The following is a 16,651-nucleotide window of genomic DNA, read 5'->3' as shown; positions in this document are numbered from 1 at the left end:
GGGAATCTTATGTTTTCTTCAGCTGTGCACTCAAAATAGTGTTGCCTTCACCATTTCAACCATTCCTGATTCCCGTTCCCTTGGAGATGTATTTTGACTGAGCACACTTGGCTGTGTGTTGTTTCTCTTGAACCTTCTACTATATCACTTTTTTTTTTGTAAGCTGTTTTTGTTTCTATTCTACTGTTGCTAGTGTTATCCTCCAACTTCTAGTGTGGGATTAATGGTTTTATGCATTTGCATGACATGCTTGAGGACCAGCTCTTAGATGGTAGTATAGCTGGTTAAAATGTGAAAATGTACAATAGCTTGGTGTAAGGTTTTAGTATTGGGGTGATTTTCATGCTTTATTATTACCCAAAATCATTGGGCTGCTTTAAATTTGTGTATGGTACAGTGAGATTGTTTTAGATAAATACCTGCTGTCAGGAATTTGTTTACAAGAAAGTCGGGTAGGTCTTCGTATTGTCTGAGCTGAATGGATAAGAACTTAAAACCTTTTGCATTTGTGGTTCTGGATATATTTCCACGCTGATCACGTTGCTGGCATGAGTGCAGTCTGTGGTCAGCGGGATGATTCTCCTCCAGCTACAAAGCAAGCTGATAGGACACCCGTGTGTTTTACAGCTGAGTCCTTGGTCATGCATGGTAGCTTTACGCAGATTTAAACATGGTGATCTGATACTAACTGTATTTCTTGGTAGTTGTTCCTCAGCAGCTTTTGCCAGGAAGGCACTGCTCTGATGAATAGGATTCAGACTAACAGTGTTATGTTTCCTTTTCTTTTTAGCCTTCCATGCTGCCATGAAATTTGCAGGGTATTGGGTGAAGGTGGGAAGGACTTTGAAGGGAGAGGGTAATATTGCAGGTTTGGGGGTTTTTTTGGTTGCTTTATTTTTGTTTTTTAATGTTCGGTCTGTTCTTCCTTGCTGATGGGCACTAATGCACTTGATGCAGCTTGGCAGCAATAGTCGTTTTTGCTTCCAACTCTTACCTGTAGTATTGGAGCAGTTCAAGAGGTGGGAATGCATGCAAATCATCTCAAGTCTCTTGAGAGTAGTGGCAGTCTGGAGAAGCTGTGTCAGAGCTTTACAGTCTGTCTCATCTGCCACACAGCGTGATCAGTGTTGGACCAGATGTTGCTTAGAAGGGTCTGTGTGACTTCACACAGATGTTATGGAAGCGTCTGGAACAGGGCATCAAAAGTAGAGGGGTTAAAGCATAATTTTGGATGAGAGGACTGTGTCATGTTAATATTACATTCCAAAGCAGTGAAGAGGCAGAGCTGACGTTTCAAATTAATGTGTGTGTTCTGGAATCGTTTACTTCATCCACATTAGCATGCATCCACTTGCGCTTTGATAAATAGCGCTCTCATCCAGCAGAAATGGCAGGTTTGTTTAATGAGGCATGAAGTAAATCACAATGTGAAATCGAGGGGAAGATGGATTATTGACGACTCCCTTCCCTAATGTCCCCGCTCTTCCTTATTTGAAAGGAAAGGGAGATCTAGCAAGGGTGTTTTGCCAGTCTGGTCACGTTCATGAGGAGCTTTGATTTTCACTGCAGAAGGGTGTCTGTTTTTTTCTGCTTTTCAGTCAGGGCTTAGTGTGTGAGCATTGCTTGGATGGTGGCTGATTTGTTGATTGACTGACGTTTGAGGGCCAAGTCAGGAATTTGGAAGCTCATTTTCAAAGCACAGATGATCTTTCTCTGACATAGCCAAGGCATATGAACTATGCTGAGGTACTCATGAAGTGAATGCCAGGCACTTTTTTTGCCGTGGGAAAAACTTGTCCTGGCTGATGCTCCATCTGCTACTTGGTGGGCAGTGACGAGCTTACCTCATGGTATATACTAAATATCTTGGTCTTAACTTTGTTTGCTTTGAATGACAGTGCTTATTAGTCACTTAAAGAAAAAATACCCTTGTCTCTGTGGTTGTGGAAACCTATTTGTCCATAGACCCATGGCAGGAGTGTTTTAACTGTGTAATCTGACCTGCGTGCTATCAGCAAAGGTATTCAACAAAGTCTCTGGTCAGCATGCTACATTGAGGTTCATCAGGATTAGGTTAACAGGACAAATTTTTAAGAAAAAAAGAAGGGAAGCTGTGTGAAGGGTGAGTTCTCCTCAAAAGAGGCTGGAAGTCCATTTCAGTCTGCTGTGTTTCTGCTTTGTCCAGGTTTCGAGGGAAGCGTCTGTGGGCACAACGTTGACGACTGCCCAAATCACAACTGTCAAAACGGGGGAATATGTGTGGATGGTGTGAACACATACAATTGCCGCTGCCCACCACAATGGACAGGTACGTAGTATGGAAAACAAATGCAAGGCTTCTGCCTCTGCCCAGTGTATGACCGGCATTGTGTGTAGCTGAATGCAGCTAACATCTGTGCCTTGTTCTGCAGTCTGGGGGGCAGATGTCGGTGGAACACTTAAAAGAAGATTGTTTGCATCAAAACCACCGCAATGGAGGGCGGTTTTCCATTGCACCAGATTGTTACAGGCTTATGTGCACCTGGGTTTGGCGGACAGGTCCCATGATTCTTGAGCTGCAGTGCAGTGTGACTATCAGAGCTGCATTTCTGCTTGTATGGATTACTTTGTAAAAGGAGATGTGTTTTTTCAAAAGTACAAAACATTGCTTTGCTACTACAGGTGTGTGCATATAGTGGTGCTTTACTGGTACATTTGGGAGCATTTTTAACCTGGGATAATGATCCTCATGTAGATAATAGTAATGCCGATGACGAACAAATCTGAAAGGAAGCATAGGTGGGAGAAAGGGAGGGAAGAGGAGAAGTGTATGTATGGGAAGCTTACGTCTTTGCTACTATTATTTTCCTGCTGTGACTGATTTTTATCTGGAGTTCTCTGACCAGTAAAGCTACTTTTGCTTCATAAATGCGTCTGCTTTACTCTGAGTCTGTAGGGGGAAAAGGTGTGAATTTCAAGAAAGTGTTATATATGATGTAAGGAAGCAGCTTACAGGAAATTCAGTGTCATATTTAGTCACAAAATGTCTCTGTACCTCAAAAATAAACAAATACCTCCGGTTTTGGGGTAGGTTTTTTTGAGTCATACTAGACATTCTTAGCTGGCACACTTTTTCAGTTGAGCATAGTTTTGCCCTTCTTTCAAAATCATAGGTAAAAAAACAGCCCTAAAACTGGAAAACTTGAGGTATGGACTCAACTTGCATTTTTCCTTTCATAAAGTAGATGGGGATACTTGTTTTGGAACTACGCTTGAACTAGCTCCTCAGGTTCTGAAGAACCTGTCACACATTTTTCTCTGTATCTAGAAAATACTGTGTTTGTAGTGATTGGTAGCTCAGACAAGTGCACTGTGAGGAGCTTGACTACTTAGAGACCAGAGGTTTCATGTTCTAGGTTTTTTCCTCAGAGAGCATCATTCTCATGATAAACTGGTTGTCATTAACTGTAAATGAGGCTGCCAGTTTATCCTCATTAACTTTAAAAAATTCTGTATTCTTAAATGAAGTTAAAACCACATAAAAGTGAAATGCACCACTGCTTGCAGAGGTTTTTGAAACTAGGTGTAAATAGGAGAAAATGAGTCCTTCCCTTAATGAGCAAGTACCCTTGCTTCTATACTGCTTCTCTGTCTAGATGTCCTTAAAGCCTGCAGAAAGTGAAACCTGCAAAGGAAAATACAAAAGGGAGCTTCCATATGGAGCCAACAACCCTTCAGTGACCCTTAAAATCTTGCTCCATGCCACAGAAATTATAAACCTTGTTATGGCTTCTAGCATTTGTCAGTCGTAAATTAATCTCGGGCCTATTCTTGAAGCGCAGAGGGTATGATGGATCATGAATGTGTACAGTGACGGTATATAATCTACAAGGGATAATTCTGCTTTGTAGGGGCATTGTAACCTTAGCTTGGCTTTCAGGATTTGGGTGGGTAGCTGCTGTCAACTAGGGATTGACTTCTGCAACTCAAGAACACCTGGAAGACACCTAGGTGGTAACAGGCTGTGATTCTGTTTGGTTTTGTGGTAGATTTTCTTTCTGATTAACTACTGAAGTTCTTTGCAATGCAGCTGTGGTGGTTCCCTCTCTAAACCTCTTACTGGCTTTGACTGGCTAGCATTTGGAAAAATTGTTAGACCCATTTTGTGGCTTAGTCTTGTGGCAGCTTTCTTCTGTGTGGACAGTTTGTCCAGGAAAACCTTGTGTGCATGAAGGATGCTTCCCTTCAGTGAAACCCTGGAAAGAGAGAGGAACTCCCCAAGCCTTATGTTCCCATGGCTTTCTAAAACAATTTAATGGAGTGGGCTTTCTGAGAATTTCCTTTGTTTATGGTGAAGTTAGGGTTATCAGCCCATCAGTGGTTTTAGCTGATGGCTTTTCAAGGCCGTTGACTTTCTGGTTTTCAAGAACAGGGTCAGTTTGGAACTAGCACTGGTCTCACCATTTAGGAAACAGCAGCTTGGCTGTTTGGGCGGTGAGCGTTAGAGCCTTTGGGGAAATGAACTGTGTCTGAACAGTGTCAGTTCTGGTGTGCAAACTAAAACATCTGTAACTTTGGAAGTAGCTATGCATGTTTGTATTGGCATGCTTGACACGCGTAGGGCAGTAGCTCTGTGCATCCACAAGATGCCTTAGCAATAGCCATTCCTCTGCAGCGCAACTGCTGATCGCTGGAGGCTTATGATGGCAATGGAGGGCTGTGTCTGGTGTCTTCTCTGTGTTGCTTTGCTTGAAAGCCTGTGCAGTGACATGCTCTTGGCCAGCTGGCCTTTAAGAATTCATTTATTGCATTTGTAATACTCCTTTTGCCCGATAAATGTGTGTAGGTGATGTCCTGTGGTGCCCCAAAATCCTGTCCAGCTCCACAGTGAATGCAGCCATGTGGACAAACTTCTTGTGAGTTACCTGAATGCCTCTTGTTCTAATGTGGTGCTGCAGATCATCCCAGCAGCGACTCTTTCCTGCATCTTCAATTAGAGACCTAGAAGGTGCAGGATGACTGTGCGTGTCCAGCTTGGAGACATGAGGGGTGATACCGAGGCAGGGCACAAAATAGGGAAGGTAGATGGAGCACTGCTAAAATAGTTTGAAGAGAGAGAGGACTTTTATCAAGACTAAACGGCAGCTGATGCTGACAGGAGTAAAAAGCAATAAAATTTGAGTTACTCAGCAATAAGGAAATGTCGTTGTACAAGTGCAGGTCCATCCTTTGCACAAACATGGTTTATAACATTGTAAATCATCTCTAAGGTAAGTGAAGAGGAGAGAGCTGAGCAAACAAATCTTTTAGTCTGTCCTGAAAAAGTCTTATAGCCCAACAGTGTCAAACTGTGAGAGTGAACACTTGAGGAAATGAAAAGCTTCCAGTGAGACCTTGCAGCTAGAGGACATTGTGTGCTGCCTCAAAAAACCCAAGCACAAATACGCATGTTTGTAAGTAAACGTCAGCCAAAAGTGAAAGAACGTTAAAATTTCTAAAAATACTTAACAGTGTAGATGTGCTGTCTTCATAACAGTTCTGCATTCTTTTCCTTCAAATACTTACTTGTCAACTCTTGGAGAAGTTTAAATTGGTCTGTTTGCAGTTTTTTAGTCTTTATTTAACCTTTGTGATGTGGATGATGATCTAGCCTGTTTGTTAATATAGTTTGTGCTTCATGGCAGAGAGAAACCAGTCCAATTCCTTGCTAGAAAAATCAAGAAGCTGTACTGCATCCGATGAGGAATAGTTTTGTGTAAAGTAATATTGAAGCATCCTTTACTGAAACAGAATCTGTCCCAATTCCTTTTGGTAACCATCTGCTTCTTGTAATTCCCTGACAGGTGGTAGGCTGGACTACATAACTATGCATTTTTTAAAAAATATTTTTTTCTGCTTGCTGCTAAAATACAGCTTTTGAGACATTGTTTGTTTTTGGTCTGATTTCCTGTTCCTCAAACAGAGCTCACTGCTCCTCCTTTGTTGAAGTGTGTGCCTTCTCTTTCTCGTTTTGCTGTTTTGTCCGGAAAGATAAAATCTTGCCTTTCAGAGACAATGACAAGAAATTCCTGCTGTCAGTAATGTTTTTGTCACCTTCAAAGTTCTCGTATTTCATATGCTTACAGTGATTGTCAACCTCATAAGGCTGTAACTTGGAATAGATATTGGTGAAACTGCCTCAGATCTTTCCTGTTGCTGAATGTGAACTGATTTTTGTTGTTTGTTTGTTTAAGGATGACTTTATCTTGTCCCAGGCTAAATCCTTTCTCAGAACCAGTGTTTGCTGATTCCTTTCAAGGCACAATGTTGCAGATGTGTAACGAAGCTCATCTTTTCTTGGAAATAAATCAAGATGCTTTTGTGAAAGACTGAAGTCTGTTCCTCTGTGTGTCAGGCCAGAGAATTTGGTGTGTTTTATGCATGATTTGGGCCAAAATTAGCCAGCAATCCTGGCTAATGCCTGTGCCATATGAAGATGCTTTATGCTGTTCCGCAGCAGTTAGACCAGCCTGATGTGCTCACTCTGCAGTCTGAGGACGAAGGTGTCTTTGCCTTCTCTTCCTGCTCCCAGCCACTCTTCCCCTTCCCCTGAGCTGGCTCTGGTTTTTGTTGGAGTGTGCCACTTCAGTTTACTAATCTAGTAAAAAATCCTGTTCAACTGCCTTCCTCCCTGGGATCAGGAATTAAAATTCACAGAGCAGTCTCATGGGTGAGTGGGTGCAGAGGAAGCGATGGCAGTGCAGGACACTGATGTGAAAGGTTAGGGTGTCCTTCTGCAGGACACAGTGAAACCATCTGAAAGTGTAAAGGCTACTCAGTTGTTCCAGTCTACAATTCATATAAAGAAACAAAGCTTTGTTTAAAATGCACCTGTTTATGTCGTTGATCTAACCTATGCAGCTTTGAGTCAAGAAAGATGAGTTGAGAAATTGGGTACTAAAGTGATTAACAGTATAAAATGCTGTAAATGCTTTTGTTTTTCTTGGCTGAGGATGACTCGTACTTCACTGTGGAAAGTTTGCAGTGTTTCAGAGGATCATCATCAGTCTCTGTTTGGCCCAAATCACCTTTCAGGAACCGCAGAGATTAGGATTCGTATCCTCTGTCAAGTCCTTTGAACGGTTTGCTCCTGAAGTGCTGCATTAAGAGTTGTGTGATGAGTGTCTGGGTTTGGGGGGGACACACTGTCCACACTCAAGCGGGTTTTGGAAGAGCTACGTTATAGTGCTTCAGTTGCAGGCTTGGCCTGCTTGCCTCTTTTCATTATTTCTACCCCTGTGGCTGGGAAGGCGAGACTCCCATGGCAGTTGTATTTAGGCTTTGTTTTCCCTTGAAAAGGGGGCTCCAGTGAACTGTATATTTTAAAATCTACGCGACCTTTGTCTCAAGGGAAGCACAGTGTGCTAACAGCTGACTCCACCAAATAACTCCAGCATTGGGATCTAGCTTAAGAAGCAAATGTTTGTCTTGAGCAGAAAAGCTCTTCAGGCAGCAGAGCTGTGCTTTTTAATTAAAATAGCTGTTAGCTTGGTCATATGCTCTTAAACACTAGCACAAGGGTTACTTTTTCTGCAGAGCTTTAGGCAGGAATTTTCAAAGGGGGGAGTTAAGGGTTCGATTCCTATTTAATTAGAGTAATATTTGCTCCCTACCTTAGTTTTCTTTAAAAATCCGAGCCTTAAACTCTGGGCAGGCGTGACTTTTCTTTGCTAAGAAGGGAGGATAAACATCAAAAGGCTAATGTTTAACATTTTTATGTAAGATCGTATGCTCTGGTATTTTGTTTTTTAAAACTTCCTTTGCCAAATACCACTTTTCCTCAGCTTCTGTATCACAAAGTGTACAGTAACAAGTCATGTTAACTCAGTGTTCAAAAAAAGTACTGCCTTGCTGGAATAGATGCTTGAAATATAGAGGAGACAACTCTGACATTAGATGATATGGTTCATAAATGCTGAGCGTGCCAGTCTCCTAAATTATGGAAAATGCATACTTGCTATTTTCTATAGAGTATTGGTTATTGCCAGAGAATGCTGTAAGGGTTGCACTTTTTTCTGATTCTGGTTGGCATGTGCATATATGACGTGCAGGGAACAGTCTTTACCTTTATATTAGCAGAGGGAGGCTAGGTCAGAGACTCCTGTGAGAAGAGCAGTCATCTTTCCCGGTGGTGTGGTAATGGTAGACTTTCTGTTGCCTTTCCAGATTATTAAAAAGCATAGTAGCTTCTTTGGTACTGGCGGAGAACTGTCTACGCCAGAGTTGGCAAGTTGGCTGGTGATTTGCTGTCACTACAGTAGTATCTCCAAGAGACAGCTCTCTGAAGGAGGCCAAGAGGGATTATGATTCTCTTTCTTCCTTCGTGTTTGAACTGGCAGCTACAAAGGGAGCAGGGAGCACGTGGCAGCCTCTAGAGCTGGCAGCTCCAGATTTGAGTGTACAAATGATTTGAAACATTGGACATAAAGTTTATCCTGGATGTTGTTTGTTTCTCTTGTGCTTGATTCCAGTGTTGTGCAGACTGATTTCAGAGGCATTAGAAGTTGCACCGTTAGTCAGTACCTTATCCAGTATGGATTCTGGAACACTTACCACAACTTCCCATTTGTTTTGCGCTGCTTTCCATGTCCTTACAGCAAGCCTTGGTTAGGAGGTAGCTGTAATAAAACACCTGAGGTGTTAACAGCTGAACTGCTCTGATGACAGAATGACAACATCCAATTTAGACCATGCTGCTGCCTCTTCCCTTGTGTCTTTGGTGGCTTTCCAGGTTGGGAAATACTCTTTGCAATCAGACGTGCCAAATAATCTCTTGTGGAGCTGTCTTTAAGTTTTCAGTACATCTTGCATGCGTTTGGCACTAGAACAAAATAGACTAGACCGCTGTGGTGCGGCTGGGTTAGTGGATGTGCTCTGTAAGACCAGGCTAACAGGTAACAGTTGTTTTAACTCCATCTGACTTGTTTCTGGCAGTTTCTGTCCCTTCCCTTGTACTTAGAATGAGGTGATTTGTCTTAGGATAATTACTAAAGATGTGTTGCTGAGATAGCTTGAGAAAATGAAGCTTTTATTGTAAGGGTTGGCTCCAACTGTTACATTTTTGCCTTGCACATCTTTTAACTTGTTAGGTATTTCCCTGATTCACTGGATTTTCCAGAGGTAAAGAGAAATGAAAAATGGAGAGTAGTTTGGTGGTGTGTATTTCCTTTTGGTTGCTTCTTTATCCTGCTGTTGTCCCCAGTTGTTCTGCCTACCAGTGCCATATTAAAACAGTCTGTTGTTGGTGCATCACTAATAATTTTTAGGAACTTTGTTCTGTTAGTTTGTATTACTGCCTCTGAAGCCCTATCAGGACCAGGACTGCCCTCTCTACCCAGTAGTCTGTGGGGAGTGATTTAGGGCAGTATTTAATGGATCAGGGCGTGCATAAGTCTCTTAAAGCCCAGAGTTTTGTATTTGGGGGTTGTAAAATCCCTTGTAAAAGCCCATTAGTTCCACTACATGCTTCCCAGTGTGGTTATGAAATTAAACTCTTTTCTCTACCATATTAGCCTAAAATAAACACAGATGTTTACTCTGCTTGCTACAATTGTAGATTCATTTTCAATTGTTCAAATTCTATATTAAGCTCTTAAAATTTATGGTATCTTGGATGGCATTTGACATTGCCCAAGATACAGTAGATCTGTTAAACCCCAGAACTCAACACCTGAGGTTTGGAAATGGCTGCTGCTGCTTTGCTGCTCTGTAGTTCTGTATTTCAAATAGGAGAAAGATGGTATGAGATCCCGGGGAAGAAGCAATTTTTTTGAGCTGTGATGCCTCTCACTTCTTTAGAAGACTCCTGCAAGAGAAAAAATACTTGGCTTCAGTCCTTGCTTCAGGGGAAACCACTGTAATACTTATGTAGGGAAGACCTTTACTGAAAACACATACAACTGGGGGCACTTTCTGCAGATGTAAACAGTGTAGCGCATTGAATTCTTTGTGCGCCTGAAGCCATCCCTGGAGCTGAAAGCAGCAGTTGTATTCATCTGATTGCCTGCAGGGAGCTGTGGAGATGGCTTTGTCAGAGCGTCTGGAATTTGGATGTGATCTGGACATCACACTGAGATCCCATTCTCTCAGTATTTCTTGTTTATTGCTTTGGATGTTCTTGTCTGTATAAAGGTGTTGCCTCTTTCAGAGAAATTTGAAGTTCTTTGCTCTGAGATACCTTGTGTCGGTATAAATGATCAACTATTTTCTTTTGTATACCTCACCACGTGCTGCATCTTCCCTGCAATAACTGTTGTATTACACTTTTTATCATCTGCCTTTCTCCCTTTGTGGCTGGCAATTGCTTTCTAAGTCTCTTATGAAATTCTTCTCTCTGTTGGCCTGTCAGACACTGAACTCTATCCCTGTTCAGTGTTTTTATTCAGAGGTGGTGGCTTCAGTACTGCAAAATGTATTCCAGACTGAGGCTATGCCACTGGTATTACACAACAGCAACTGTTTGCATTAGCTATTCTTCCTTGTAGTCAAATGTCTTGTCAGTGATGTTTATTTTGTTGATTAAAGCTGTGATTGAGCAGAGGTCCCCGCTGAACTCTTCCAGGGAAGCTGAAGTGTTTCCTCAAGGAGTGCCTAACCTAAACTTTTTGCAACAAGTCAGTTCGCCTTTGTGTTTTACTTGGCGTTTGAGCATCAAGCCTTGTCTGCTGTTGTGCTGCCCAGCAACCTTGCTTGGTTAAATCTGAAATTCCCTGGCTTCCTCTTGGATAATGTAAATGTTATTTTGTTAAAGATATCGCTGCCTACTGTTCCTCTCCTTCCAGGCTGTTAATTAAATGCTCCAGTGCCTGTATGTATTCATTAATTGTAACTTAGTTTTTTCAAGGAGTATGGATAATTCTGTGCATTAAAGATCAATTGAATTTTTTAAGAAATACGTAATTGAGAAACAGGGGAGTGACATGTATTTTTCATAAGCACCATTTTACTAGAAGGCCTGATGGCTCCATGCAATTTTTCCTTTATTTTTCATTTGCTGAGGAGACTCACACAGGCAGCTTAAGGAATCTGAGCTTTGACCTGACTGACCAACATGCATTGGGTTATGCTGTCAATGCAGATGTGTTCCTTGTGTCACAAGAAAGAGCTGGACAGAGAAATGTCCTTCCCCAGCCAGCTGTGGCCTGCCAGCCGGCATCCTGAATATACGCGTGGGTAGTTAGAGAGGGGAAGAAACTTCGTGGTCCCCTGTGGCGTGGCATTGCTAACCTTCCACCAGTTAGGTTCGGTCATTTATACCAACAGTATTTCTTATCTCCTAGTCCATTCTTGAGTCTTGATAAGATGCTGTTCACCTTCTCACTTAGTAGTCCTTTGAAACTCGGAGAAAAAAAGTAAACAACTCTAATGAGCCATGCTTTCTTTAGCTGTACTGGTTGTATTCAAAACCCATACAACAATCTTTGCAATACTTTGTGAATTAAATTACCCTTTCAGAGAGAGAATTTCTGCCTGGGCGTGGTTTATACCTTTCCAGACAGCGCTTTCAAGAGAGCTAGTGAGATCTTCCCTGTGTACTGCAGTGCTGGTCTGAGTAAGTGGCAAACTTCTGGTGAGGCACTGAGAGGATGGGGGCATAAGAGCTTCTTGAAATGTGATACTTGATACTCCTCTTCCAGTGAGTCTCTTAGGACCTTGAGGACCAGTTCCTGATTCTTGCTGGATTATCTTTCCAGTGTCACAAAGATTTTTCTGACTTCCCGTTCAGTCTGAGACCAGTGCTGTCACGGTTGTGATTTGAAGAGAAATGGACGTTGCTGTCTTCCCAGCTCAGTTTTCAAGGAACTATTTTTTTTTTTTTCCCCAAAGCACAGGAAGGTATTTGCATCCTTTGTCCTTCTAAATATTTTTAGTGCCTAAACTAAGTGTGAGATCTCCTCTCAGGAGCTTTAGCATCTAGTACTCCAGCTGTGCATTAGCATTCTTTCCTGCTGGAGAGCTGTTAAGAGGCCATGAAAACTTTCTCTTTTATGGGAAGTCTGCTCTGCCAAAGCTGAAGACCTCAGATTGACCTGGCTGTGTTCATCTGCAGAATCGGGGCAGCTGGAATTCAGGTTTATGCAAAGCCTGTAGGTTCCGTAGGATCAGCTTTTGGAGGTGCCTGTTGCTGCTTGCCAGGGTGACTGGTTTCCTATCTGCTCAAGCTAATGCTCTACTTCTTCAGTGTGGTGGTGTACTCATCTTATGTGCTGTCTGCCTTACCTTTATAAATGAGGCTTTATTTTCTTTTTTAACATAAAGACCTCTAGGAGATGGGGCTGGCTGTTTCTCATCAATGAAATCTGGTACAATTACTTCAGGGACCTTGAAGCAGTGCATCCTGTGTCTGCCTAAAGAGAAGCTCCCAGAGTTCCTGTCCAGTTCCTGCTGGTCTGAAAATGGGAGCAATTAAAGCAGCAAACATGTCTGTCTTTATGGCTTTTCTGAGGGGAAATATGCAGGAAGTGACTTAGTTTCATAGTGGGCAAAAAGTGCTAAGAGTTGAAGGCTGTTCCCCTTTTCTACTTCTAGTTTTCAATTTTGAAATACCACATGGATGAGCTGTTTACTTTGTACAAGGTCACTTCAGAACCTGAGTCGGCATTTTGTTGATTTCCCAGGCTCTGCAAATATCAAGGTCAGGTTAGGCTTTTATTAGTTTCTTGGAGTAATTTGTGTTTCCTTTCTTGCTGTGTTATATATGTATGTTTCTATATTTCCTTTAAAATACTGTACAGTTAGTGTATTTGCACTTGCCTGCACTAGTTCACCCGATATTGAAGATGTTGCTTTTAGAAATGTAACTGAAACATTAAGAGCACAAGAAGAGAAATACCTACAGAAACTTGCAGCTAAATGGATTAACAGTTAGCTGAAGGGATTGTGGCATTCAGAAACACTAAGGTTATGAAGACCTATATGACACTGTGCAATTCATAATGGAGTTTGCACTTGGAAGTTGAACTTCATTTTTGTGAATGAGAGACTTGATTCTTCCTAAAATTAACGAACAGAAAACAAGCTTACCAATGCATGGCTACAAGTGAATATACCTGGTTTGGTTACAATTAAGTCAAAGCAGCATCCTTAAGTAAATTGTTTCAGAGATCTTTTGTCTCATTTGACTTAAGTCAACCTGTCAGAGAGAAGCCTTGTGTAGGATATTAATTGAGAAGTTTTAGAATTAAATCCTGGTTTATGTCCAATACTGAAAGATATTCTCTGCTGTGAAAAAAACATTCAGGAAGCTCCTGGGACAGATGCTACACTAAAGACCTAGGTTGCTAACAATAGAAACATCAAATCTTTTCTTTGCAGCGCTTCCCCAAAATATGAATCTACTTCTATCACTTGCAGAAGGAATTGAAGTCTCTACTGAGGGCAAATCAGTGCTTTCCAGAAAATGAGAGCTTGTGGCCATCCTGCAGTCCCACTAAGAATTAAGTGATGCTACTGCTTTGGGGGAGGACAGTCTTGAAAGCCATTTACAAATGTGTGATGCTACTTTCTGGGGAAAAAAACCCAACAAAACAAACAACATAAAAGCCCAAATAAACAACAACCGAAAAAAAAAAAAACCCTTCCAGAAACCTGTGTTGAAGAACTATAATGTTGATCATTAATCCCATGTTGTTAACACCTAAAGATTTAAAACCACCATATAAGCAACTGTAGGGTATCTAAAAAAGCCTAAACCCCTCCAAACCATCCCACCTAACCCCCCCCCCCCCCCTTGTTTCTCTCCTTTTGAAGACTTTGGGCTACAGAATGCATTTCCAAGCCACTCGAGCTGCACTTCAGCAGGAAGGGCTCAAGAATTTTTGGGCAATTCACCACTGCCAGCTAAGAAATGCAGGGGCCTTGGACGTTAGTCTGGGATTTGCAGTATTTCAAAGCAGTTCCAAGATCTTTCACAAATTATCACATTGCCTTAAGGATCATAAGACTGAGTGCTTATTAGTGTAATTAGACCGATATGCTCTGCTTGCCTTATGTTCCTTCTGATTTTTGCGCAGAAGTTGAGTCTGGTTTTCAATTATAACTTCAATAATGAACAAGTTTTTTTCATTAAAATACTGAGTAGTAAAATGCAATAGTTAATTGCTCATTTGTACCCCTCATACTGGGTTGAATTTCCTTTGTTTTTAAAAGAAACTGCATTAAGATAGATCTTTGATTTGTATTCATAAATAAACACAAATATGAGATCTGGTAGCAGCAAAAGGAGCATTAGAAATCTGAGAAGCTAAGATCAAATTTAAGGACCTCAAACATGGTATGTTCTTTAAATACAGTTGAATTGCTCAAAGTTTAAACTCTGCTTTTTTGTCTGTCTTGGGGAAACACTGATACACCTTTTAAAAGTTTGTTTAGGACTGTGGAAATATGGAATAACCCAGGGCATTGGGTTGCTGAAAGGACCTATGTGATGTCACTTGATACTGTCCTTTTTAGAAGTGGAGAATAAATGCTAGGAAAAAAAGTAAAAAATCCTAAGTGTTGATATTGCTAGTGACACATGAAAAGTCCCAAACAAACCCAGAGAGTTTATCTAAGGAGCAGTTTGTCCCTCTTTGCTTAAAAAAAAATCGCCAAACAAACTATGTGTACATGCAGACGCCCTCCCCCAATCCACCAAAAACCTCCACAAAACTTTACATTTCAGGAGTTCTATTCAGCCAGTCACAAGACAAGTGATTTGGAGAGAGGATTAACAATCCGGAGTGGTGTGGCAACTTCAGCGCTGAAAACTCTTGGCACTCTAGTGATACTGAGTTTGAATAGGCTGTGGTTAAAAGGAGGGTATAAATGCTGCAAGAGCTTCTGCAAAACGATCGTGCTGTGGATGAGTGTGTGTCAGGGTGCGTGTTCTTTGGTCTGGGTTGGGCCCCCTCCAAGAAAAGGAGCAAAATCACTTTATTATGAGTAAATAATGTCTTGATTTTTTTTTTTTTGAAAGGAAATCAATTGTGTTGACTTGTGAGATATGTGTGGCTACTAGGAACCAGTCTGAGATTACTGACTCTCCAGTTTGGTTACTGATAAGCTAATACTGAAAGCTAACGATCAAACAACTTCTGTTATGACAAATGCACAGGTTTGTTTTACCATAATGTAGAAAGCTGTGTTTTGCAGATAACAATATGAAGTGTTAGATTTTCCCCTAACTGTTTAACTAAGTAAACTGGGAAGTGAAGATTAATTCTGAAAGCTTTATTATTATTACTATTACTACTGCTAAAATTTCATGTTTTTCCGAGTGATACGATCCTTGTTTTGAAGCAGCTCTACTGGAGGAAGAAACACATGCACAGAACAAAGTCAGTTGTGCAACTTTTTAAATAATAATAATTATTCTATTTCTTTGCCATTAAGGAAAAAAAAAAGTAGAGTTCACAGGACCAAAGGCTAAGATTTATTTAAGTACTTTGAAAACAAAAGGAATCATGATTTGCGTATAGTAGATGAAGATGATTAGGACTGAACACTTTTACATTCCTGCCAACAAAAAATGTTTCAGTTCTGTGTATTGGAGGAGGTTTTATGTGTGTACTTGCATCATAATTTCTGGGTCATTAATAAACAAGGTGACTGTTAAGCAACATCTAGTAAGTATTTTTAAACTGGCAAACCTGAATAAACTGGAGCCCAGGCAAATTGGCAGTGCTGTGGTCTGCTCTTGAATTTCTTATTCTTGGAAAACGGGGGGAATTCCAGGCAAATATAAGTCTGCAGTTGATACAATAGCTGGAGATGACAAACAGGAGGATCTTGGTAGTAGCAATGCTGTTACTTAAGAGTCTTGTCCCAAATAATGGAAAGCTGCTGCAAGCTAGTGAGGGAGGTGGTGCTGTGAGCTGGAGGGGGAAAGAAAAAAAAGTTCACATCAAACAAATCTGATCTTACTCTTTGATAAAGAGTGGTCTTTTGGTGCTACGTACATCATATCAAGATTTTAGGAAGGGTGGTAAAAGCACGTTATAAGGAAGTAAAAAAAAAAACACAAAAAAACAAGCTTTCAGTGTTGAGAGGGTTTGGTTCTTAACGTAACAGAAAAAGGGGAGAAATAGATGATCGAGAAAGATTGTGGGCTGTGACCAGTACACTGTGGTTGCATATGTGCACTCATATGCCAGCCTGGGAAGAAAATAGCTGGTGCTTAGCCCTTACGTTTTATCTGTTCAAGAAACTAAAAATATGAATGGATGACTTGAAATTTAAGATAAACAATTTCAGCTTAAAAGTAAACCATGCAGCTTTAATTGGGAAGATGAGTAAGTGTTGAAACAAAATATTGATGCAAGTGGTAAGTTCTCCAGATCTTGATGTCAAAGCAAGATAGATTTGGATAAATAAATACGTCTGTAAGTGTGAATTGCAGAGCTTTTATAGATGTGACTGTGAAATTCAGTATTCCTTGAAAGTGATTTCATACTTGGTCATTCTTTTCCTTAAAACTCCCTGAAACTGTACATTTGTTTTCTTCCCTCCAATATCTCTAGTCATTAAAGCATTTTAGTAGAGTGTTTATTTTGTCTCTAACAAAACCAAACAAAAAACATCAACAAAAAAACCCCAGCAACCAAGAAAACCTCAGCTATTTGTGGTTATCTGCAAGTACCTGGGGAAAGAAAAA

The 16,651-nt window shown here is 40.9% G+C and overlaps 1 protein-coding gene across 2 annotated transcripts in view; it reads left to right on the top strand.

Moving 5' to 3' along the window:
* NOTCH2 (notch receptor 2) overlaps positions 1-16,651 on the top strand; it is an 87,219-nt gene that overhangs the window by 25,718 nt on the left and 44,850 nt on the right. Inside the window, exons 5-6 of one of the 2 annotated variants that reach the window (XM_040610458.1) lie at positions 2,186-2,308; positions 2,412-2,602. In XM_040610458.1, coding sequence (XP_040466392.1) covers positions 2,186-2,308; positions 2,412-2,554 — 266 coding nt within the window. In that variant the 3' untranslated portion in view covers positions 2,555-2,602. Of the gene's footprint in view, positions 1-2,185; positions 2,309-2,411; positions 2,603-16,651 lie in introns of those variants that run through there. The other variant, XM_040610457.1, reaches the window with a different exon arrangement.

Source organism: Falco naumanni, chromosome 11 (genome assembly GCF_017639655.2).
Source record: "Falco naumanni isolate bFalNau1 chromosome 11, bFalNau1.pat, whole genome shotgun sequence".
Taxonomy (NCBI): domain Eukaryota; kingdom Metazoa; phylum Chordata; class Aves; order Falconiformes; family Falconidae; genus Falco; species Falco naumanni.
The sequence above is the reverse complement of the archived record's forward strand: the minus strand, read 5'-3'. Positions and strand labels throughout refer to the sequence as shown.